Genomic DNA, 26,330 nt, shown 5'->3' on the forward strand with positions numbered 1-26,330 from the left:
AAATTCAATAATAGAGCTTTTAGTGTGGATAAGATCAAAGCAATCTCCTTAGCATATGCTAGAGGCCTGATTCAATATTTGACTTGCTAATTTTTCCCAGGGCACTGAAATAATATTCTTCATATTGTTCCTCACTGCAATGTGCATCTGAAATGAAAATAACATCTCCATAGAATTCTATATGTTGAGATGTCAAACTCAGACTTTAAAGGTGGGGGCTGCACAAAGAGGACGGCTCTTACTTTGGGTCTGTTAACTTTAGTGCACTTTGTGCCTATATTAGGCTGTCTTTCTTAGACTGGTTTATTCAGAATCATTTCTTTTACATTTTAGTGTTTCCCAGTAGTCACCAATGACCCTTAGAAATGCAGAGTGAAACAAATATGGGCTGAAATAATGCCCCCCCAAATGCTTATTCTTTTGTATATTAGCTAAATGATGTTCGTCCTAATAAGCCATCCAATTAATTGTTTTTCTTTATTAAAAAAAGAGAGTTAAAACTAAAGGTAAAAGTGTTAATTTAAACAAGTGCAAGACTCGCCAGCTGGTGAAGGAAAAATAGTCTTTTCATATCCCTTTCTGCAGGGCTTGCTTTATTTCCAAAAATCCCAGACTGAAAACTGCAACAAATCAGTCTTGTCATGTGACATCAGATCACTTGTGTAATAGACTGGGACTTGGAAATCCTTTCCATGCCAATGCACCTTCACCGCATGTAACCATGGCCCTCTATGCAGATGTTTTTATATAATGAAGACCCTAATCAGGATTGGGGACTACTAGATACTGTAAAAACACAGAGGTATAATAAATAGCTCTTATATAGCACTTTTCCTCAGTAGATCTCAAAGCACTTTACAAAGGAGTTTGGGGAAACTGAGAAACAAAGTGACTCTTTGGTCAGTGGCAAACCTGGAAATAGAACTCTGCTCTCTTGAGTCCCAATTCAGTACTCTATCCACTAGACCACACTGCCTGCCAAGTGACCATGATAAAGATTCACAGAAAGCAGTTAAAGTGAAGGATGTGCTCTGCTATCTCGAGGGTATGGTGATTAACTCCTTGTAAGAGCACACCCACAGGAACTTTCAAACCCCTGGCAAAATAGTACCTCTCACCCCAGGACTACTTCCTTTCCTTAATAGCCTCTTATCTTTGTCTTTGTCAAATGATTTTCAAAAGTTTGAATAAATGACGACAGCCAGTTTTCCTTTATTTGCTGTTTTGGTGATCTGCTCAGAGAATCCTAATGGACGAGAGGCGCATAATTTTCCTTCACAAGAATTCATGCTGCTTTGTCCTTATGTCACATTCGTCTAGGTGTTTTGTTGTTCTATTTTGTAATTATCAACCAGCAGCGGATGAAATGTGAAATTTGGAATGATGCAGAAAATAGCTGGGAGATTACTTCAGTTATTTCACACTATGTGGTTTTTCTTAGATTCATATTCTTAGCTGATGTAAATCACCATTGCTCCCTGGATTTCAGTGCTGGCCCTCAGTGAGCTACTTAGTGTAGTACAGATATGAGATGAAAAAGAATTGTGCGGTAGAGTCCAGTTTAACTTCAACGATGTCGCGTTGGCAGGACAAAGTGAGTGAGTGGTCTGAGACACTTCATTTGATACGTTCATAGTGGAATGTCGGTCTGTTGTAGAATTTCAAACAAATTGCATGGGTTTTTTTTTTTGCTGCATGTGTGTCTTGTGTATTTATACACGATGGGGAGATTTTAAAAAGCACTCAACCTTGGCCTAGTTCTGCTGTCATTGAAGCCAGTGGAGTTTCACTATTGACTCCATTGGACATAGTTTTAGGGTATCACCGGTTCTGCAGGGATAGAGTTAGGTCAATGCAGGGTGCTTCTGAAAATCCCACCCTTTAGAATCTAATGTGATGCAAATTTTCCTGCAGACGTTATTCTTGCTAATTGGATACAGTGGCATCTGTGGAACATTCCCATGTCTGTCACAGGTTCTAGCAGTCAAACACAGACACACACAGTGGTATGTAAGCCATGCTCTCATTGTTGGCTTGGCCAGTCTGCAAGTGCAGGGCATCGGTTAGGAGGACGGACCTGAACTTCTCAGTTCCTGCAGTTACTCAGCAGTTTCTCATTCCCTGGGGGGTTTGTACAATACATAGCCCTCAGTGGGTGTGATGTTGCTGCACCCCTTCCTCCTGGCTTCAGTGGGGAGTAGGGAACAGTTTTCAGCTGGCACTCAGCTTCCCTACTAGAGCTGCCCTTCTGGCTTTGGTTGCGAGCGGTCCTGTCTTCATGGGGAAAGCTCATTGGCTTTCCACACTCCTCACCGACATTCTTCTAGAGACTGCTTAGTTTGCATGTTCTCTTCCTGATCCTTTCCCCACTATGGTAACACCAGAAATTGGCCTCTCTATTCAGCAGTGTCCATTTTATTGTCTCAGCCAGGCAGCGGTCAGACAAACCTAGTAGTCCGAGCCAGAGTCTGCAGTCATGAGACAGGAGTCAAGAGCTGGGTAGGTCAGGATACCAGGAGGCAGGAGACAAACTGGAGATCAGCACCACGAGTCAGATGCCAGGAGTCACGCCAGGTCGGGATGCCAGGGAGCAGGAGCAAGGTGGAGCCCAGGTTCCTGCTGCTGACTTACGTAGGGCCGGTGGGCCGATCAGCCTCTCTGGGATTCTGTCAACTGGACCTCAGGGGCGGAGCCTCAAACTGGGGCTGGTCTTCGTGGGTCCCAGTTAAGCAATTGTCAGCAGACTGCCAGGTGGAGGGCTGGAGTGCAGCTGCTCCCAGGAACCCTGCAGGCCCAGATTCGAGACCTGTAGGTCATGACACTTACCTGCTTCTCCACTTCCATGTATTTCAGAGGCTAGCTGGCCAGCTCCTCCCCTTCTGACTTCTCAAGACATCTTCTGACCTCCCTTTCTGGTGTTGCTGGACTAGACGCTCCTCCAGTGCTGCTGTTGCCATATTTACTGGGCCTGTAACCCTGTGAGGCTGAGATACACCAGACTAACACAAATGCCTTGCCTTTGGCAAGAACAGGGCTGCCCAAGGAGAGAGGCAGAAACTAGCCAGCTACCCCCTGGCGGTGCTGGGATGCCCAGTTAAGAGTATGCAATGTCCCCTGAGCCTTGCCCCAGAAGGCAGTTCAAGGAAAAGGGGCAAGAGCCCCCAGCCTCTAGTTCACCAATAACACTTACATTTCAGCTAGCTTCCGGTTCTGCTGTGGAATTTCACCCAGCTATTCTCCCACTCTCCCTGGGTGAGGAGGGGCTGGGAGACCTGTTAAAGGATGCCTGAGGAATCCCAGGATTAGGGCCTGTTAAGGAGCTTTGCATTGAGCAGGGGATAAAAAGGTGTAGGCTGTTTTTTGGTGTCATGGATAATTAAAATGAATCCTTATAAACAAAACATGTCATACCTACTCCGTCCATGATACGAAAGCCATGATGCTCTGAGCATCTTTTTTTGGTAGCTCCTTTCACTGCACTAACTTAAAAGCTGCCCACGAGAGAGTAGATGATGCATGATGTAGGCACAGGAGTGAGTCATTGCATTGCTGATGTGTCTGTGGATGAATTACCAGATCCACAAAAGAGAGCGAGAGCTGGTGTGTGGGTGGGAAGGGGAGCCGGCGCCGATGCCTAAAGATGACACACAGCTAGTTATGGAGCGCTGGGAGAGTACTTAACTTTAGCAGCTAGAAATCCATCCTGGGCTGACCACTGGGCAACCCACTGGTAAGTACGTGTTATAGATCCCCCGGTGTGCCAATTTGCAGAGGATACAAGTTGTTGCAGACCCCATCTACAGAGACTTGGTGGTTAAGCTCAAGCTGTAACAGCTCATGCTTTGAGTTCTGGAGGTCCCCTGGTCTGTCAGCGAAGAGGGCAGCCATCAATACTGCACCTCCCAATTTAGCAACTGACATTCATAATGTTGAGATCTCTCTCTCTCTCCCTCCCATCTTCAACAAGTTGTCATTCTACATAGTGGGAAAATGAAGGTAACTTGGCTACTGTTGTTTGTGAGCCTATTTCTAGGTTCGCTTCTCACTTGTAAGCTAATTTTAGCTCATCCATTCTGCTTCTGTTGCCATTTATAAAGCTTAGAATGTCAAACGCAATAGTAAATGAGTAGTATGAAAGCGAAAAAGAAAAAGCCAGAGAGGCATTTAATAAATGATGTGGGAGTAAGATTTAATAAATGTACGTGGGAGTAAGATTATCTCCAAACATTTAAAAAAAAAAAAAAAACAATCCCAGGATATGCTTTTTCTATACAAGTAGGCTATTTTGCAAATAGAAATGGAGCATGTTGTCTGTGTGGGGTGAGGGGTGGGGATATATGGCGGGGGTGATTCTCTCTCTTTAAAATATAATTTTGCACAGTGGTGTAGAATGCAGTAGATATTAATATTTATCATTTATGTTGTGGTAGCACTTATTTGACCACATCTGGGCTCCATTATGCCAAGGGCTGTGTAGCCAGAGAATAAACAGCCCTTGACCCAAATAGTTTACAGTCTAAAAGTTAGAACAGGTGGATCAGGGTAGGAAAAGGGGATCGCTGGCTAACAAAAATAATAGGATGCTTTAGCATAGATGAATACACACATTAGCTATTGAATTTCTCCCAAACTTCTGTTTATCCTTCATATACCCATAAAGTATAAGAGAATTTAGCACTTGGGAAAACTGGCCCTGGTTTGACAGATCTGGAGGTTCTCCGCCCCTGCCCCTTCCTGCCAATAACATGCACAGCAAAGGCGGCAGCAAAGGTAAACTTGTCCACACTGCCACCTCTGTTTAAACCCTGTCCTTGGAGGTACCTGCCTCTAGGGATTAGCCATTAGTTCAGCCAGAGTGGGCTGTCTGGTTCTTGGGCTCTCTGCCGAGACTGTCAGAGAGGTTGCCACACATGATGGATATTTTTTTTTTCACTAGAAGCTTGATTTGAAGTCAGGGGAAGGACTCTGACTTCAATGGGCTTTGGATCAAGATTGAAATACTGAAATGTGGCTAATTCATCCATTCATTAATACATAGGAACCACCAACCAGCATTATGGTGGTGGTGGTAACTTCCTGCTCTGAAGTGGAATAGATTAAAACTGCCAACCTAGAAGTTAGCTGTACAGTCCCTGAAATCCAATCACCAGATAGCGATCAACCCAGCAGACAAAGTGAACACTATCTTGGTCCTTAATCACAATGACTACGTCAACAAGGCCAATAGACAACTCTGGCACCACTGAGTCTATCAAGAACTAAAAGAAGACACCCCCTACCTCCCCCCCCCCCCCCCGCCACACACACACACCACAGTTCACACATGAATTTAAAGATACTGTGAAATCCTTCACAAACAACTCTACAACCCATCCCAGGGTTCTACATGCTTCCCAAGATACACAAACAAGGGAACCCAGGCAGACCCATCATATTGGGCCATGGCACTCTTACTGGAGGAAAATCAGGACTGCATAAAGGGCCAACTTGCTCCAAGACACTACTGACTTCCTCCAGAAACTAACAACCCCCTCCAGAACCCCATGCTTGCCACTATGGATGTCACCTCCCTATACGCCAACATGACAGCATAACAGCATTGCTCCCTGCCTCACATACTTACAAGATAATGTACAGTGCTCAAAAATCCACCCCAAAAACATTGCCAAGATCATGCATTTCATCCTCACCCACAACTTCACATTTAGCAGCAAACATTTTGCCTAAACCATGGGAACAGCCCTGGGTATTCAGATGGCTTCACAATATGATAACCTCTTCATGGGCCCCCTTGAGGAAGAATTTCTGGATAAATGCACCATGAAGCAAGTGATATACCTGAGATACCTACGGTGTTCTTTTCATCCCCTGGACAGAAAACCTAAACTACCTCATAGATTTCGGAACACCATGATTAGTTTCAATACTGGAACTCTACAAATGACTATAAGAAACCCACAAATCGCCACACTTACCTCCAAAGATACAGCAACCACCCCAGACACACCAAAAAATCTGTTATCTACAGTCAGGCACTCATATACTACAGAATTTGCTCCAAAGAAAAATTCCAGGGTACGCACTCAAACATGCTTAGTCACTAAATAAGGACCCTCCACCAGAGAAGTAGATCACATCATGAAAAGGGCCCTCCAAATGCCCCAGGAGAACCTGCTTCAATAAATGGGGGAAAAAAACCACTGACCAAACATTCCTAGTTGTCACCTGTCATCCAGCACTGGAACCCATACGGGGTATCGTCAGACAGTTACAACCCATATTTGGTGGGGACCACATCCTGAAAAAAAATGTTTCCTGACCCCCCCCCCTTTTGGCCTTCAAACAACCCCCCAACCTCATCATCAGAAGCAAGCTCCCCACAGATCAGGACCCACCAACTCAAAGTGGCACCAAACCCTGCCAGAACAACTGATGCAAAATCTGAAGACACATCTTCACTGCTACGATGATCAATACCGCCCCCACAACACAGCTCTCAAGGTTCTTAAGTCCTATACATGCCTAACATAACATGTGGTGTACCTCATCCAGTGCCCTAAAAGCCCCAGCAATAATCATGTGGGTGAAGCCAGACAATCACTGCGCTCTCAAATGAACTCACACAGAAAAATGATAAAAGACCAAAACACCACATCACTCATGGGCAAACACTTTTCACAAAGCAATCACTCCATATCTGATCAATACTCGTCCTCAAAGGAAACCTGCACAACACCTTCAAAAGACGAGAATGGGAATTAAATTCATTACACTACTGGATACCAAAAATCATGGACTGTCTTCATGGCTCATTACAACAATATGTAACACACACCTACCTGCTTACTCTTAATGGCTCACTTCAGATTCCTTTTCCATAACGGTCTCTTATTGCCTACTCCATTTCAAGTGGCCTCCTACAACATGTTACCCCTTATGCTTAACAGTCTGTCCCAATTTATATTTAGTTCAGACACTGATTTCCTTCCCCAGACCTGAAGAAGAATTTTGTGTAGTTTGAAAACTTGTCCCTTAAATCAACATCAGTTGGTCCAACGAAAGATATTACCCCACCTAGCTTGTGTGTCTGCTATCAGGGGACCATCCCGGCTGCAACAACTCTGCAAACAATCTAGGTTATAACTGCCAACCTAGAGCGTAAAAGCTTTGTGTGTCATTTGCAATCCCCTAAACTATTCAGTCGCCCTTTTTAAAAGCTGTGGTGTGTTTTTAGTAGGTGTAGTAGAATAGTAACCTGAGTCCCCAGCTGAAATTGGGGTTCTGTTGTCCACAAGCATAATAAGCAGCAGTGACTGCCCTTAAGAGCTTATAATAACAGTAGACAAGACAGTGAAATGGGGGGCAGGGAAAGAGAGGAGAAGAGACTTGTCTGAGGCAGGGCCGGCTCCAGACCCCAGCGCGCCAAGCGTGCGCGTGGGGCGGCATTTTAACGGGAGGGCGGCAGGCGGGTCCGGCGGACCTTCCGCAGTCATGCCTGCGGGAGGTCCAACGGAGCCGTGGGACGACCGGACCTCCCGCAGGCATGACTGCGGCGGGTGCGCTGGTCCCGCGGCTCGTGTGGCCCTCCCGCAGGCACGCCTGCAGAAGCTCCACCGTAGGCGCGAGACCAGCGGCACGTCTGCGGGAGGTCCCGCGGAGGCGCGGGACCGGAGCCCGGCAGCGCGAGCGGCGCGGTGCGCCGTCCTGCTTGGGGCGGCGGAATTCGTAGAGCCGCCCCTGGGGTCACACAGCAAGTCAGTGGTTGAACCAAGAATTCCATCTAGAACTCCTGCCTCTCAGTACAGTGTACCATCTACCAGACAACACAGCCTGTCCTGCTAGTATTTTACTTCCGCTCTTTGCTCTTTGTTGTTTTTCTTCTCTGTACGCACTGTAGTTCTGAATGCATTTTAATAATGATGAATGTAAAAGATACTAGGATTTATTGTAGGTGACAATATGCCCCGGGCTGCTTTACAGTTGAGGAGTGCAGTGTGGAGAAGCAGGCTTTCTGGGCACAATGTGGGAAATTGGCTCTTTACAGGGTTTGTCTTCAAAGAGACTTACCAAGTGGCCTGGCCGTCAGTGCGCACGCATCATTTGAGAAACGGTCGGTGATTTAATGTGGCTATAAGGTTGCAGTTGGGTTGTAACCTTGGCTTTCCCTTCAGACATGTAAAGGGACATTTTAAAGGCCCACTGGTTAAAGGGAGATAGCAAATGGAAAGTTATAGCCAAGCTAAGTGATAATGACTAGGACAGGAGAAGCCCCGCTCTATATGCATGTAAATATATTTAGATTTCGAGCAGTCTTCTATTTTGTTTAGTGCCTCAATAACAACACTTTGTCCTTTTCTAGTACCTGTTGTATGAAGATCTCAAAGCACACGCATTCGTTATGCTCAGCAGCACTCTGCAAGATAGGTATTATCACTCCCCATTTACAGATGGGTAAACTGAGTCACAAAAAGTTTTACGTGACTAGATCATGTATCAAGTTAGCGGCAGAGCCAGGAATTAAACACAGGAGTCCCAGCTCCAGTCCCTAGCTCTAACACTGGGCCACAGTGGCTTTTGATGTGTGTGCTCCTTGTAGAAGGGGGCTGCGTCTTCATTATGTGTCCGTAAGAGCGTAGCACAATGGGGCCCCACCCTGAATGAGGTTCTAGGCACTACTGTATTACTGCTACAGATAATGTGTACAGCTAGGATGCCGCAGATCACATCAAGCTGCAGCAAAACTTGGCTTCTTATCATGATCTCACATTCCAGAATTGCTTTGACCAGGCCATTGAGCCAAATACATTGCTAATGGTTCTGGGAGATTATATTACGCCAGCCTTGTGGACTGCAGTGTGAAGCGTCTGGCAGTAATGATAGGCACTGGCTGCAGATGTAGTCTCATTCAGGCTGGTTGAAGGCCTGCGGGAGAGGGAGTGGGGGAGGCAAGGCTGGAGTGAAGTTGTTTTAGACGCGAATGCTGTGGGATTGTTCAGGTTCGTCTGTTCTCTAAGAGATGCACAATGCCGGGCAGCAGCTCCCTCAGAGATCACAAGGCAGTGTAGGTCTGAGTGAAGGACACTGCAGAATGCCTGTAACTTGGATGCCTTCCTCCAAAAGCAAGACACAAAAAGACAACACAGACATGGTGCATTTAACTGCTGCAGACTATGGGATGTGCCGTGATTAAATTGGTTTTCAAAGCCTGCTGGATTGGGGATGGGGGTGGGGGGCTTGCCAAGGGGGACACAGCAAAGTAGAGGGACTGCGCCAATGCTAAGACTTGGCAAGTACTTTACTGGACAGATCAGAGTGATCTATCCCAAGAAAATATGGAAGATGTTGTTCCATTCTGTCCTGCAGTCACTGACCTCCCGGTCACAGTCTGAGCATCTATTAAGTGATCAGTTATTCCATACTCCCCACCTCTGGTTTGCCACACTTTGAAGGCCTTTTAAAAAAACACACACATTTTCCTCTCTTCCCTCATGTAAATAGACCTTTACAGCATTACTAGGTGAATATAGATTTTAGTATTACATGAACAGTGGTTGTGGCTTGCAGTTGCATGAACAACATGGCATCTCAGAGGTAAACTAATCCAACTTGCTGTCAATTATTCCTTGCTGGCAAGACAAGGTTGCCTTGTCTTTGGGTGGCAAGCAGTTTTTTGTGCATTGTAAATAGAAGAACACTCCCTCTCCCCTGGCTGCCACCCCCAAAATAGCTCTGGTTTCTTTGGTAAGCTGTAGCCATGTTTTCCTGAAACATCTGGGTGTTGAGAGCTGACAGCTCGTTTTGTTATGCTGGGTACAACAGGCTTTTCACTCCCCATCTTGACAGCCCATGGTTCCAGCAAGTTTGCCTGCTCAGACCTGACCCAAGAATACTCCAGTGTAATATTAATTCTCAAGACCAGACTAAACAAAAACAGTGAATTTTAGCTTCTCTCTATTTTCACCTTAGAGTTAAAACTTCCTTTGTTAGTTAACTAAACCTGAAGAACATCCCGCATGCAGGGAAGGTGCCAAAATCTGGAGATTATTAAAGTGAACTGCACACGCTGAAATGAAGAATTTGTTTAATATCCAGATTTATGGGCTGATTGTCCACATTAACCAGGCAGTTGGGAGTGTCCTAACTTTGAAATATCTATCTATCTATCTATCTATCTATCTATCTATCTATCTATCTATCTATCTATCTATCTTCACTTTGTGAAGTCCACTGGCACTTCCCAGTTCAGTAAAAATGTCCTAGATTGTATCAGGTAATGTAACTGATACTACATGGTTGTCTTCAATTCGACATGGTCCAGTGGATTTTATTTGATCCCAGCATGAACCATTTGCTACATGATGAAGCATGGGGTAGGTAACCAACTGCTCTGCATTTCTCAGGTCAGCGTACAATGGCAGCTTCTTCTGGCCCGGGTTGGTAGTGACCAAAAGTTGTTACCATCTGATGCCCATTCAAGGACTTGTGTGGGATGAGTTTGGTAATCTCCACTCAGTTCCCAATGAAAAGCTCTCTCTTATCACAAGAAAAGAAAAACAACTCTGCAGCTGGCAATGACAGACCTTTCTGCTGCAAGTCTCAGCAGAGAGGTGTGGTGACCACTAGGCCTATGGCAGAGGCCAAGGATCTACATCAGCATGGAGAGTGAACTACCGTCTGAGGCAGGGCACTAGCCAGGTGAGCTGAGTCTTGGGATCTATTCTTGGTCTAGCTCCTGATCCACTGGAGCAAGTCACTTCCCCTCTTTGTGCCTCAGTTTCTCCATCAGCAAAACAGGGATAATAATGCTTTAGCCATTTTTTGTAAAGCAGTTTGAGATCTATAGGTGAAAAATGTTCATCTGTTGTTAAAGGTGCTCCCTACAAGTCAGACTGGGGGCAAATTGACAGAGCAATGCAGGGAGAGCTGACGTTGCCACTGCTTGTGTTACACACTCCTTAGTGGTAAGAGAGTTAACCAGGGTTGCCAATCCAGCATCTTGCATGAGTATTAAATCCCCACCCAGAAGGATCCATTCCCAGCTCAGGGAGGAATGCTTAATCTCTTGATTATCATTAGTGTTGATTGGGTATGTTCATTTGCAAGGTTTTAAGAGTGACATTTTTCCCCCCAGTGAGTTTTTCGTTTTTAATTCTAAGTTAAAACTTATTTGCAGCTTGCTAACATTCTCCTTACGTCCTTGTGGGCTGTGAAAATCATAAATTAAGATCATCTTTCTGAAACCAGCGGTAGTCTGTTTTGTGGTTGCAGAAGCTAATTACTGGGTTATTGTTTCTAACGGTGTTAATCCAAACTTCATTTTCCTGTTAATTGTCCCTCTAGCCAGGCTAGATTGTTTTTTTATCATTCTGAACATTTGCAATGAAAACTGCTCTGAGGTGTAACCAATGACTCCGTGACATTTTGAGCAGTGGTGAAGCTGAAGAATAGGATTGAGAAATGAAATGATATACCTCCACTGATCACTCCACTTGAATTTGCCTGAGGAAATTGAATTGGGCATACTCCTGATAAATAGCCCTGTGATTAAAAACAAGCAAAGGGAAGTTGCAGAGGTGGTTGCTGAACTTTTTCATCTGGTACTTAGAGAGAACACACGAGAACATGGGATTGTGTTGTGTACTTGTTGCCTGAGGAAGGACCCTGGCTTTTATAGGATGATCTGGGAGCAGGGAGGAGGTAACATCAAGGTTTTTTTCCGTGGCCATTCAGGTTTCAACAAGAGGGATGGCAACTGTTGACCACAAAACTCAAATTCATGGGAAGCCTGCCATATTGCATTTAGACTCGAAACTCACTGGAAACGTTATTGATAGGTTATGTCAAAGATTATAGCATTTTGCTTGAATTTAGGGTCAGTTTCCCATTCCAGCCCTTCTGGTCCTCCTTAAAACCTTCCACTGCATGATGTCTACCAAAAAAAACCAAAAAACAACTCAACAGTGGCTAGGTGGCTGGCTTGCTATGACCACTGTTTTCATGAGGGTGTGTCATCGTTTCCTTGTGTTTCGCCCATCTGTTGTATCCACCTATTGTCTATATTCTTTAACACTGAAATTGTAAACTCTTCTAGACAGGGACTGTGTTGTTTGTTTAGTGCCTAGCACAACAGGCCCTAGCCTCTAGGTGCTTCTGTAATACAAACCAATAACAATACATGATCAGTTTCCCCTGAGCTTCACTTTGAATTTAGAGGGGGCTAGACCCTAAATCTTAATGAGGACTTTATGGAGAGTAAACCCTTATGAACCGAAATGGAAGCTGATGGTTGCCTGAATTGCTGCGAGGTGAAGCAGCCCTCATTAAGGGCCACTCAGGGCTGGCGCTTCCATTAGGCGACCCTAGGCGGTCGCCTAGGCCACGAGGATTTGGGGGGGCGACATTTTGGGCGTGCCCCACGGGGCGTACGGGAGCTTCCTGTTCTGCTCCCGTTGTGCTGCTGAAGAAGGACCTTCTGCTGATGTGCCGCGGAAAACAGCGGCAGGCAATTGAGCAGCTCAATGACTGCCGCTGTCGCCTGCGGCATTTCGGCAGAGGGTCCTCCTTCGGCGGCGTGATGAGAGTGGAACTGGAAGCTCCCGTGGGGAGCGCACAAAATGCCGCCCCCCGAATTCTGCCTTGGGCGCCAGAAACTCTGGCGCCGCTCCTGGGGCCACTCCAGATAGTGCTAAGAAAGTGGGGGAATTCTGAGCTTCATTCCTAACTACCACAGTAAACAGGTTGGTGTCTTCAAGTGCGGGGTTGAATTTGTGGGGAATAGAGACACTCAGTCGAGCTCGGAGGTGTGGTAGGTCCTGTTCTTCTTCCGTTTGATCTGTTTCTCCATTACTTTTTTTTTTGGTCTGTTTCTCTTATATTTATCTAGATACTTGTATGCTTCCTATCTCCGTAGTATCTGAGTATTTCACAAACACATGGGAGCCAGAGAAGCATGAGGCACAGAGGGATTAAGTGACTCACCCAGGGTTATACAGTAAATCTGTGGCAGAGCTGGGAATTGAAACCCAGATTGTCTGAGTCCAAGTCCAGGGCCTTAACCATCCTCTTCTCTAGATAGATGCAACATACACCTCCAGAGGCCTATGCTGAGATTTTGAATTAACAAACGTGGAAGGATTTTTTTTCCTCTTTTCCTTCTCTTTCTGTCTCTTTCTTTAAAAGAGACCAAGTGAAACCTTATCGCTCAGTCTGGTGACTGTCCGTGAAGCTCCCATTCACACAGCCCCGGACATTGTGAACCAATAAACATTTTGAGGAGAAGGGAAAAGGGCAAATCGAAGTTGGTCCCTCTGTGCTGTTCTAAACAGGGGGGAGCCTGACGCTATGAGAACAGACCCATTATTTAAAATGGTGGGGAAGTCACTTGCTTGTTTCTCCCTCTGCCTATGGATGTATTCCTTCACTGAGGACTCAGTGCTACCATCACCGTCGCTGAAGAGAAGAGGAAGGAATACACTGCTGGTACTGCCAGGGCTTTGCCTGAGTGTACAGGACATGCAGAGAGCGGGTGTCTCCATTTGAGATGCCTCTCTTGTTCATAATGTCTGTTTAACCTGTTTTGCCTGCCTCCTTTTAAATCTTTTACAGCTAGTCTCGTGCATCACCCACAATTCATATATCCAGCAAAGAGCACTCACAGTAACAATGCTTTTTCTTTACATAGCAGCATCCTTCTGAGGACTGCAAAATGTTTTGCACATCTGACTTCCAATCGCAACGCACCTGTGTTGCAGAATGCATATTGTCCTCATTTTGCAGATGGAGAAACTGAGGCACAGAGAAATGAAGCCACTTGTATAGGATTCTAAAGCAAGTCAGTGGCAGAGGTGGGGGTGTGTGGAGCAGGGGTGCTGAAACAATTTGTATAGTGGGGGTGCTGAGAGTCATCGAACCAAACTGTAAACGATGGAAACCACTTCAAGTCAGGGGGTGCGGCAGCACCCCTAGTTCCAGCACCCATGGTGTGGAACCCAGGTTTCCTGTACGCTTTAATCATAAGACTCAAATACTTCCAGTTTCCTCCAGTGGCTCCCCTTTCCTCTCCCTGCTCTTCTCCCACTATATCCACTGAGCAATCTTGACCCAGGCCCTCACTGGCAAAACAGTGACATCAGAAGAACTCTAGAGGCATTTCATTTCAAAGTTCGATGGATTCTGGCAGATCTGTTGGCAAGATGCGAGTGTTTTGACATCGTTGTTGGCAGAATCTGAGCATTATTGCTTTGTGAAGTGTTGTGAGCAAGCTAAGTAAATAAGATCTGTCGTGGGGTTTGCAATAGAAAGTGGAAGAGTGGGTGGTTTTGTTTAAAATACTCCCATTACAGTCAGTTAACCTTCATGTTACCTAAATGAAAATTATGTAAACCTGAAATTTTCACTGATCAGGTTGCCTAGGAACAGGCGGTCAGTTTTCATAAGACAATGAATACACAGTCACTGATAGGGCTATTAGGAACAGAGGCATTTAGCCATGTTATTCTACCTCCCTGGGTTTCTCTGGTGTAATTACCTGTTTTCACGTAGGAAGCACGCCCACCTGTGCCTGCTCATTCAAGTAGCGGGGCCTGTGGAAGAGATGTTTCCCTGCTTAAAGTGAATCCACCAGCCCAATCTGCATATGCTAAACATTGCCAATTCTGTTCTTCATTGCTGCGGGTTAGAGGTTGGTGTGTTCAATCCACAACCAGAAAAGCAGATGCTTTTGTAATTTGCGTTACAGTCGTGACAAGAGGCCCACGGTCAGGGCCCCACTGTGTCACTATACAAACATGTCGTAAGAAGCAATTCCCCGGAGCTTGAGTTCTAAATGGACCGAATCAGACAAAGGGTGGGAGGGGAGACAGAAATTTCACTTAGAAGTGAAGGGATTTGCCTAAGGATCAAATCAGTGGCAGAGCCCAGGCCTAGATCCCACGTCTTCTGATTCTTTATTCCATGCCTTATCCACGGGCTTGGATCTGGTGCATGAGACAAAAATCTGTTCTGAAGCGCACACTGTCAAAGCACCCCTGTACTCTTGGTTACGCTCGTGTTTGCAAGATTTTAAAAAGTTATTCATTCGAGATTTGTTTTATGATTTAAATGGTATTAAGAAACTTCAAAAGATAAAGGGAATAACTAGAAGAGAGAGAATGTGGATCATTTACTGGTAGGATTTAAAGAAATTCCTCTGCCGAGTAGAAATATTGATTCTTTATTCACATTTAAAATGGAGCTTTCTGTAATGATCACCAATAGTCATTTTCTGTTATCACTCGTAATAGAACTGTGCCAATGACTTTCCTTCATTCATTCCATGCCTGCAAAGAATCATTTGAGAGTAAACAGAGCATAGGTTTTTGTTTCAGAAACAGGACAACTTATTAAACCTGCATTTTATCATTTTAACAGAGTTTTGCTATGTGTTTAAAGAGACATGCACATATTTATTCTTTTTAGACTCGTTTACACTGGTGGACTATTTTTAAAGTTCACATTTGGGAAAAAAAAACAAAGCTAAAAATAATTTTCCCCTTTATCTAGCTCAGTTCTGCATTTGACATTTACATGGAATTCATTTGCATCTCATTTGTACATGTTTCTGCTCAATAGGTAGAATGTAAGAAAGCACAACCTAAAGAAGTGATGTTTCCACCAGGGACAAGAGGAAGGGCACGAGGATTACCATATACCATGGACGCTTTTATGCTAGGGATGGGAATGTTGGGTAAGTGTGAAGTAGCCATGGAACTACTAAAGAGAAAGCATCTATCTGTGTTGTCTTCCCCATTTAAAGGTGCAGAGGTGCGTGAATTACTGAGCTTACACACGGTGTGCAACTCTAAAATTTAAACGGTGGGAGTGGGGAAATAATCCTGTCTATGGTAAATGATTAACTTTTTTTTTTCTTCCTGGGATATCAAAATTTGCATTTAAATGGATGTTTTAAATAGCCTGTTTTACTCTTATTCACAAAAATAGAATGATGAAAGATGCAGCGTGTTCATTCTGACTAAAAATGATCTCTTTTCCTTTTTAGAGGAATTGAGTCACACATTATTCCCCTTCTCTTAAAGGTGTCTTTGACAGTTCAGCATAGATAATTGAAAATCTTGCAGCTTTAAATGGCATGCAGGATAGAGAAAGCAGAGGAGATGCATAATAGTGCAGGTCGCAACAATAATTACAAGTTTCAAGGAGACAGAACGGTATTTTAGTTTGGAGTATTGTGTCCAGAAAATACTAATTAAATGGGATAAATGATATTTAATGGCAAAATTCTATTTGTTCAGGAGGTCTTTTAGTTATAATTGGTTCTCATTTGTTTCTGCCTAGATAGTTTCTTCTTTCTATATAATCTGACAACCTCTTTATATACTTTCTTCAGAGTTACCGAGTCAGGATGCAGCAAATCCATTGCCAGCATATTTTTAGAAAAACATACATTGTTGCTCAATCTCTCCCCCGCCCTTTGTAATATTTAACTTTTCCAATGGTTGGCCCCTGCTGTGTTCATAGAGTGAGGGTGCTTGAAGGTGGTTCCTAGGCAGAACTGAGTCTTTCCTGTACTAACTAAACAAAAGTCCAAAGTCTGTGTGATTTTTCTTTTCCCTACTCCTTCCCTTAACGGGTGGGTTAACCACCAACGATACTTAAAGATGGAGGGTGAAAAGAGGGATCAGCAAAGCTGAGACCCCTGTTGGAAAATGTATCTAGCTTACCCACCAGGCCAATGGCACAGCCAGGAATGGAGCCCAGGTCTCCTGAGTCCCAGTCCAAAGCTGTTTCATCCATAGATCCCAAAGCATTTTACAAAGGAGGTACCAAAAAAAAACCATAGTTATCCCCATTATACAGATGGGAAAACTGAGGCACAGAGAGGGGAAAGTAACTTGCCCAAGGTCATCCAGCAGGCCAGTGGAAGAGCGAGGAATAGAACCCAGGTCTTGTGTGTCCTAATGCTGTGCTCTGTCTACTAGGCCACACTGCCTCCATTGCCTACAGTCCTGAAACCTTTTCTCTCCTTGCCTCTTCCCCACTCAGTGTTGTTCTGTGGAATTCACCCTGCAGGAGAAAGGGACGTGTTAAAGCTCCCGCAAATTCTGCAACAGATGGTTCATCCTCCACTCTTATCTCCTCTATATTGTGTTTAATGTTCCTCTTCCTGCTCCACTAACCAGCCCAGGGTCCTGGAGTTTGTTTGAACCAGTGTTACCAACTCTCACCATTTTATCATCTGACTTGAGATTGGAGGGAGAGGGTTCTTCACACCCCCTACCTGCTGGAATCATGTTGTTACCCAAAAATCTCAACTTTTGTGTGTGTGTGTGTGTGTGTGTGTATCTATCTATATCTATAAAATAAGCTTTTTAAAGATGCCAAAGGGCAAATAAAAAGAACCCTACATTGATACTTGTTAATGTCATGATTTTTAAGCCAACCTCATAATTTTTTTTGGTGAGGGGAGGGCTGACTTGTGAAGCGTTGTGAACTGTTGTCATTAAGAATAATAAAGAATTATTGTATTTGTATTGGGGTTGAGCTTAGAAGCCGCAATCCGAAGTTTGGAGCCCCATTATGCTAGGTGCTGCATAACAGCGGAGAGGGGGAAGAGATCCCGAATAGCCCGTACTTCCTTCAGTGGAAGGAGTTAGGTTAAGGGAACCGGGATCTCGCTCCCCTGCTGTTCAATCAGTGCATGCCAGCAGGCTGAAATGACGGTGCTTCCTGAAACTCTGCTGTAGCTGGCACACAGGTGGGGTGTTGGTGTCCCCACGAGAGAGGCTTATAACCTGGGAAGCCAATTGGTACCTTGGAAGGAAAACAAACTAACCTGGCTGTGGCTCTGTTTTTAGTCTGGGATTTGTAAGTGTTGTCCTCACCCCTTCTCAATCTACTAAATAATAAAGGCTGAAATCTTCCAAAATGTGGGTGATGCCTAAAGTTAGGCACCTAGATAAGGCCCCCAAGTCCTTCAGTGATCTTTGAATGGCTGGATCCTTGGCTCTAATGGAGCGGTTCAGGGTTCTTCCCACACGAAGTTCATTGCAGGGTCAGGGTGCAAGTGGCCTCACGTCTTCCAGCCGTGGAGCACACGGCACTCACGTTGAAGTCACTGGAAGTTGGGCGTGCTCAATACCTGCGACAATTGGGCCATTTATTGATGTGCCTGAAGTCAGGCACCACCAGACTGAGAAAGGACTTTCCCACGGTGTGTGTTTTTTACCCTGAATTAGTAGGAGGTCAGTTCAGGGGCCTTGAAGCCGATCTGTTCGTGGATGCAATAGATCAGTCTCTTCAGATGGGCATATTTTATTCTTTTCCACTGCCCCCAACTTCTCTCCCTTAATGTGATTCTCAATTTTGGAAATTAAAATTTAGGGTTAAATTATTCATCCTGTTCTACTAGACCCATGTTCATTTCAACCATCTACTTTCATGCTTTTTAGCACTTTGCTCTACGATGGTGTCTAGTTTTTTGTTCACGGGAGTTGGTTGAATGCAACCTTGTTAGCTAATTCTCCAAGACAGGGCTCGGTCACCTGCATTTAAAAGAGACGCAGTGGAATTATAGCCTCGGCAGAAGGACCAAGGGCAAAATTCTCTTTTCAGCTCACTATTGTGAATCCTGACCCTAATGTTCTGTTCTTCCTTTGACATCAATGAGAGATCAGTGCATGTTGAGCAGGAATTTTCAGAGCCAGAGCCCAGCACAGTGATCTGAAAGGAGAATTTAACCCTGAGGCATGTTCTGACTAATTTTCACTAGGGCTATCTCTTTGAATAAGGTTGCTTTGAACATTAAAACTAAGAGATGATGAAAGAAACCTTGGGCTAGTACATTTATTTCTGTTGAAAGCAAGCAATATGTATGCATTTTGGCAAATTCCTTTCTTGGCATACAGGTGCCTGTTACTCATGTGCAATGTATAACTTCATTAGATCAACCACACTGGTTCTGTTCCACTGGTTTTCACAGGACCACTCTTAACATGCTCTTATTATATTTCAAATCATGGGGACTTGCTCTGAATGAATGACTGATTCATGTTGAAGGCCACATACTTAATTATCTGCTCTAGCTATTTTTTTTTCCTTCTTCCAAGTTCCTGATTGCTGTAGTGGCACCATATTAAATACTTGCTAAATAACAAAGTCACAGCACAGAAGTCCAAGCCTATCTGCATGACCATTTTAACTCCCATTTTTCAAGGGCTGCCGGTAAAAGTACACTTCAAGGTTGGAAACTGGGCATGTCAGCAAAAGGCTCAGTGAGGAATTTTTGATTTCCAACCCCTGGCAATGACATGCAATGAGGCCCAATCCCTGAGAGGAAGAAGGGTGTAATTAACCCATCAAACAATGAGGCATACGAAGTAACATATTGCCAGAGGGAGATTTTGAAGTAGCTGAATATTTTGCTAAGATCCCAAGAGGCCTTTGTCAGAATTACTCCATTACTAGCTTTAGACATTTAGTTTCACGGAGACTGAGTGAACCGGAGCTGCTCTCGAAAGTTTTTATACGGGTCTCCAGAAGGCCTTGTCCAAGGTCACCTTCTCCAGATGCAGCTCATGGAAAGAAAAGAAAATCAGAAGAAAGAATACACCAGACCTCTCAAAGGAAAGAGTGCATAGTGCTTCCCTCAGAGCTATTAAGGAAGTTGGGTTCCTCATTAATCATTGCTGCCCCAAGAATCTAGCAGCAGCTGGAACCGAGAAGTACATAGCTATGTTCCGTGATTATTGGTTGATTGAGACAAAATCAGAGTACTTTTTAAAAGGATGTATCCTCTCTAAGAGCGTAGGCAGACTGAGCCCTGTGCCACAGCTGCTACTGGGCTGTCTCAGTCTTTTTGTCATCCAGTGTAAGAGACATGCCCTTCAGGGAGACTAAGAACATTATTTAACCACTCTGCCGAAAGAGCAAGTTGGAGCGGTTTTAAGCCCAACTATCGCCTACTCCCTGATGTCCTACTTCACAGGAAGGAGTAGTGGACTCCGAGACAATCTCTCCAACACAGATGCAGGGCCAACATCAATGGAGGATTCAGTTTGGGCCAGTCTCACAAGAGCGAGCCCTGGAAATACAGCAGGAAGCCCATGTGACTGCTTGTGAATTGGGTCTGTGCCCCTTATAGTTAGTGGTAGCACACAGGGTCCTCATCTGGCTGAAATCGGAGATGACTTGTGCAGGGAGAGTTGGCTTCCCACAACACTAAAACTTGCAGTCATCCAGCAGGCACTCAAGAAGCCACATCCTATCCAGCTAATGCCCTATTACCATATCCAGCCAGCAGCTCTGAACCGCACAGGGCATCTTTGACCTCCTTTAATATAGAGCATACAGATATGGTCACATTGCACCACTGCTGCTGCGTCTGCATTGGTTACTGACCTTTCCCAGGTCCTATGGCCTCATGCATATCTAAAAAAAAGCCCTAAATGGTGTACGTTACTGACAAACCTCCTCCAGCAGTGCCACTTGCTGGGAATGCCACAGCAAAGAGAGCCCCGAGTCAAACTCATGGGGGTTTTCAGTGGAATGCAACTGACTGTGGAACTTCCTACCCCGAGCGACTCAGCTGATCCTGAGTCTTACGGGATTCTTTCAGCAAGCTTCCTGCAGTGATGGGTACCTTAGAAGTACTGATGTTAATAATAAAGCTGGACCCCTTTAAATTGCAAATCCCTCCAGAGACCGAAACGCTCAGCCCGTAAAGTGTATATCCTTGGAATGCTACCTGATGTGAACACCGAATTTCAGAAAGTCTCCAAGAGATGTTTTATATCATTGCATAAGCCAGATTGGGGCTCTGCATTACTGCACATGTTCAATTTAGGTAGGCTGAGCTCATGCATAAAAGAAGCTTGTGCCCTTCAAGGAAAGTCATTCCTCCTCCTCCGCCCCCCCACCCCCATCAGAGTCTGTTTAATAGAGGAGAAGCTGCCTCTGGGACAAAATTAGGGAAGGGGAACTCTTTATTAGGCATACATTTCCTGGGTGTCTTGCAGAGTATTTAGGAACCTTTCTAGCCTCCAAAATGTAGCACCCTTTGTAGCATTCAGCATCTTCTTAAACAGCCATAGTCATCATTCAGTTAACTTTTCTATTTGCTTTATAACAGGAGGAAGATCAACTGTTTGGACTGAAAGAGAGGAAGGGAGAACATGTCTGCTCTGTAGCAGATGTTCCTCCACCGTAGTTGCTCCTCAATACACAGGGCCGGCTCCAGAGCCCAGCGGGGCAAGCACCCGCCTGGGGCGGCCCTTTCCCGGGGGGGCGGCAGGCTGGGCCGGCGGACCTGCCGCAGTCATGCCTGCGGGAGGTCCACCGGAGCCCCGGGAGCAGCGGACCTGCCGCAGGCATGACTGCGGAGGGGACGCTCGGCCGGCGGCTCCAGTGGACCTCCCGCAGGCATGACTGCGGACGGTTCGCTGGTCCCGCGGCTCGGCTCGATCTCCCGCAGGCGTGCCTGCGGCAGCTCAACCGGAGCCGCCGGACCAGCGAACCGCCTGCAGCTGCGGGAGGTCCAGCCGAGCCGCGCGACCAGCAGACCCTCCGCAGTCATGCCTGCGGGAGGTCCGCTGCTCCCGGGCATGACTGCTTGGGGCGGCCAAATTTGTAGAGCCGCCCCTGTCAATACATAATCTCCCCCATTCACCACTGGGAATTATCTTTGTTTCGCATGCACCTTGACTATGGGTTCTCAATTTGAGGGTCATAGCCAGTCTCCCTTTCTGCATGGGCATCCCAAAACCTTTAATTTTGTAATGTGGTACATGACAGAAAAGATCGAAAGCCACTGATCTAGTCCACTTATGAGGTTACAGTACCCCTCATACACCAGAGTCCAGTCATTTTGGAGTGGTTGGAAACTGAAAGATGCCTCTCAGTCAAAAATCACCTCCCCTTAATAATAATGCTGCTGTGTATAAACATCAGAGGATCCAGACCTTTTACAACTGAGCATCACCCCTCACAGTACGAGCCACAAGGTGGTGGAGAAATCCTATATTTGTCACGGCTGAAGAGCTTAGAAGAGGGAATGTACTTTAAAGGAGGTTGTTTCCACACAGAAGAAAGTAAGAGAACTCTTTGAGGGCAAAGAAGAGGCAGAAAAGAAGATGTGAAGATGTTTGGGAGAGGGATGCAAAGGGAGATGTTGTTTAAATATCTACAGATTGTGCCTTTCATCACAAAGGAGGCTTGTGCAAACACCAACTAGTGGTGGGAGGGACAGCTCAGTGGTTTGAGCATTGGCCTGCTAAACCCAGGGTTGTGAGTTCAATCCTTGAGGGGGCCATTTAGTGAACTGGGGTAAAAATCTGTCTGGGGATTGGTCCTGCTTTGAGCAGGGGGTTGGACTAGATGACCTCCTGAGGTCCCTTCCAACCTTGATATTCTATGATTACATCCAGCTACCTCTGCAGCCCATTGCACAAGAGGGTGGGGAGCATTTTGGCCAGAGACAGGCAAGCAAGCTATTACTGAAAGCATTGTGAGGTCCTTACTATCCATCCAGAGGTGCCAGGGCCTTGATTTTAAGATCTCCTCCGAATCTGAGTATCACATGTTTATCTACATTGGAAGGATGAATGGCTGAGTTAGCCCTGCTGGGGTTTGAGGTGGAGGTTGACAGCTCGTGACTCTCCATGTAATAAGCTCGCGACCCCTTGAGGGGTTGAGAACCCCTGTACTAGGTATTTTAAACGTGAGACTTAGGTATAGTTTACCTGGGGGATTCTTGCACCAGCGTCGCTGCCAGTGCAACCTGCTGGCAGAGACATACTGCAATGTTGTAATAAATACCTTGCACCATAATGCAAACCACTTCTTATACCAGTGCAGGATGTCTATGATAGATACTAGCATCAGCACAGTACTGCACTGGTGTAAATTAACCGCAGTCTAAACAAGCGCTTTGGCGACTAAGCCTTCTCTTCCAGCAGCTTAATATAGAATTTGTGCTGGCGCCAGAATACCTGAAATGGGATGTCTTCAGTACCGGCCTGTTTTTATAGACCAGAGAAAACACTTTAAACAACCACTTTGACAGCAGCCCTTCACTACAAACTGCATAATCAGAAGGTGTTGGGTTAACTCTTCCGTAGATACATTGTATCCTTCAAATAATAACTCAGATAAACCACTGAGCAGTGCTTACTTGTGTTGGGGAAACTATAATTTGCTTTTATTGATTTGAACATTTGAATTGATTTTAAAAGCGAGGATCTGTGAGCCTGGACGTGTTCAGACTATTCACATCTCAACAGTGAGTTTTGTTTATCTTGCACTGCCCATCATGCAGGTAAAGACAGAAAACTTCCAGGTGCAGCGCTGCTGATTTGTTGATTGTGTGGACAGTTTTTTGTTTTGGTTTTGGTGAGAAACTTTAATATATATTCTTTCCCTTCCTTCGTATTAGACTAAGTAAAGGCTTGTGCAGCATAAATGCTGTTTCTTTTTCTGAGGCGGCTACTTAATGATGGGGTGGATAAACCCAACACTAGGGACACGGGTAAGGGAAGAGCTCTGGGCCCAGGAAGCCCTGTCCCAACGGGCAAGCTGGAGGAGGGTTTAAGAGGCAGGGTGACCACGTGTTCAATTTTCAACCGGAACACCCAGGGACCCTGGCAGCTTCAGTCAGCACCACTGACTGGGCCGTTAAAAGTCCGGTTAGTGATGCTGCCCAGCTAAGGCAGGCTGGTCCCTACCTGGCCTGGCACCACGCTGTGCCCCGGAAGTGGCCAGCAGCAGATCTGGCTCCTAAGCGGGGGAGGCCCCCACCCTGAGCACTGGCTCTGCACTCCCATTGGCTGGGAACTGGCCAATGGGAGGGAGGGCGGTGCCTCTGGGCAAGAGCAGCGCGCAGAGCCACCTGCGTACCTCCGCCTAGGAGCCGGAGCTGCTGCTGGCCACTTCCGGTGCAGAGCGTGGTCCGTGATGCCAGGACAGGCAGGAAGCCTGCCTTAGCACCCGCGCTACACTGCTGACAGGGAACCACCAGAGATAAGCCCACGCCCCAACCCCAGACCCCCTCGCCATCAAACCCAGAGCCGGTTCCTGCACCCCAAACCCCTCATCCTCAGCCCCATCCCAGAGCCCTCACATACCCCCCAACCCCTTGCCCCAGCCTAAAGCCCCCTCCCACACCCTAAGCCCCTCATCCTCGGCCCCACCCCAGAGCCTGCACCCCTAGCCCAGAGCCCTCACCCCCTTCTGTACCCCAATCCCCCTGCCTCAACCATCAGCACTCTCCTGCACTCTGAATCCCTTGAACCCCAACCCCCAGTCTGGAGCCCCTTCCTGCACCCCAAAGACTCATCCCCAGCTCAGAGCCTGTACCCCCTCCCACACCCCAACCCCCTGCCTCAACCTGCGACCCCCTCCCACATTCCGAATCCGCCCCGCCTGGAGTCTCCTCCTGTAGCACAAACCCCTGCCCCAGTCTGGAGCCCCCTCCCACACCCAGAGCCCCTTATTTCAGGCCCCACCCCAGAGCCTGCACCCCCAGCTGGAGCCCTCACCCCCTCCCACACCCCAACTCCCTCCCCCAGCCCGGACCCCCCTCCTGCACCCTGAACCCCTCATTTCTGTCCACCCCAGAGCCCGCACCCGCAGTTAGAGCCCTCACACCCCAACTCCCCGCCTCAGCCCAGGGAAAGTGAGTGAGGGTGGGGGAGAGCGAGGCACTGAGGGAGGGGGAATGTAGTGAGTCGGGGGCAGGGCCTTGGAGAAGGGGCAGCACTAGGGTGTTTGGTTTTGTGCGATTAGAAAGTTGGCAGCCCTGTTAAGAGGAGGCATTGCAGCACAGGCTGTGACTATGACTGGCAGGAGGAGACAGACCTGTACTCATGACTAGCGAGGGGCTATACCAGGAGGAGGGACCATTACAGGACTCCTTATCCTAGGGGTTCTCAAACTGGGGGTCGTGACCCCTTGGGGTCACAAGGTTATTACTTGGGGGGTCGCGAGCTATCAGCCTCCACCCCAAACCCCGCTTCGCCTCCAGCATTTATAATAGTGTTAAATATAAAAAAATGAGTTTTTTAATTTATAAGGGGAGTCGCACTCATATGCTTGCTGTGTGAAAGGGGTCACCAGTGCACAAGTTTGAGAACCACAGCCTTAGCCCACAGAGGCCTTTGTCGCAGAGGACAACCACAAGCCACGACGCATCTTAGGGAGGGACAGAGCAGTAGGAAGAGACTCACGGGAGGTTGTTAGCTGGACTGTAGGTAGTGAATGCCATCCTTACGATACTCCAGAGGACCCTGGGTCAGAACCTGGTGGAGTGCGTGGGGCCAGATCCCTTCTCTCTCCCTGCAGATGTTGACGTGGACTCTAACCACGAGGCTGGGGACTCTCCTGCTCATAGAGTGGAAATGTGCTCTTGTGGCTAGAGCTGAGGACAGAGAGTCAGGAGCCCAGTTAAATGTCCTTTCCCTGACACCGACTCCCTGTGCAACCTTGGGCAAGTCAGTGTTTCCCAAACGATGGGTCCCAACCCATCAGTGGGTTGCCGGAAGGTTCTAGATTGGTCACCATGCCTCAGTGGGAATAAAAGAATGGCCTACTGCACCCAGTAGCCCTTAACTGGTCACATGTGCAGTGGTGCCAGCTAGTATAGCAGTCTTCTGACTATAGCGCACGGGCCACATGGCTTGGAGCGCTGCCAGCATGACACCTGGGCCCACTATGCGTTCTAGGCCCTCGATGTGCCAAAATGGAGGTTCCTGCTCCTCTTGGCACCAGAAACTGGGAAGCAGGATGAACAGACATGAGGCTCATGAGCTGGGAGGGGTAAGAAGGGCTCCCTCAGGGGCTGAGGAAGGCTCTTGGGGAGGGGTGAGAGTAGGGGCTAATGGGAAGATAAGATCCTGGCCCCCCCCAGGTGCACCTCTGCCAGGCTAATGGACGGTGCCTGAGAGGGAAGAGGTGAGTCAGGCGGAGAGGTGCGGCAGCACGGCTGGGGGATATCACGGTCAGTGCCCCCTGCTTCAAATGGCACAGCACCTGACCATGCCATGCTCCCACTCCCCTTCCCTGTCAGCCTGACCTATAGTCTATACATAACGGTGGGTCACAAAAAAAAGAGAAAATGCAGTTGGTGGGTCACCTTAGTAAACTGTTTGGGAATCAATGAAGTCTTAATCACTCGGTGCCTCAGCACTGTAAAAGAGGAATGACGACACTTCCTTTATCCTGCCCTTTATCCTGCCCAATCTCAAGGGCCTGTTGAGATTGTAAGCTGTTCAGGGCAGGGACTCGCTGGTTTTATGCATTTGTGTAGCACCCAGCACAGTGGGGATCCTAGCTGGGCCCTCTAG

General features: G+C 46.7%; 1 protein-coding gene across 4 annotated transcripts in view; it reads left to right on the forward strand.

Moving 5' to 3' along the window:
• The window catches only part of MSI2 (musashi RNA binding protein 2), a 386,104-nt gene that overhangs the window by 295,405 nt on the left and 64,369 nt on the right, over positions 1-26,330 (forward strand). For all 4 annotated transcript variants that reach the window (XM_044993537.1, XM_044993538.1, XM_044993540.1 and 1 more), the window contains one exon: positions 15,610-15,724. In XM_044993537.1, coding sequence (XP_044849472.1) covers positions 15,610-15,724 — 115 coding nt within the window. The remainder of the gene's footprint in view (positions 1-15,609; positions 15,725-26,330) is intronic.

The sequence above is a fragment of the Mauremys mutica genome, chromosome 19, assembly GCF_020497125.1.
Source record: "Mauremys mutica isolate MM-2020 ecotype Southern chromosome 19, ASM2049712v1, whole genome shotgun sequence".
Classification (NCBI taxonomy): Eukaryota; Metazoa; Chordata; order Testudines; family Geoemydidae; genus Mauremys; species Mauremys mutica.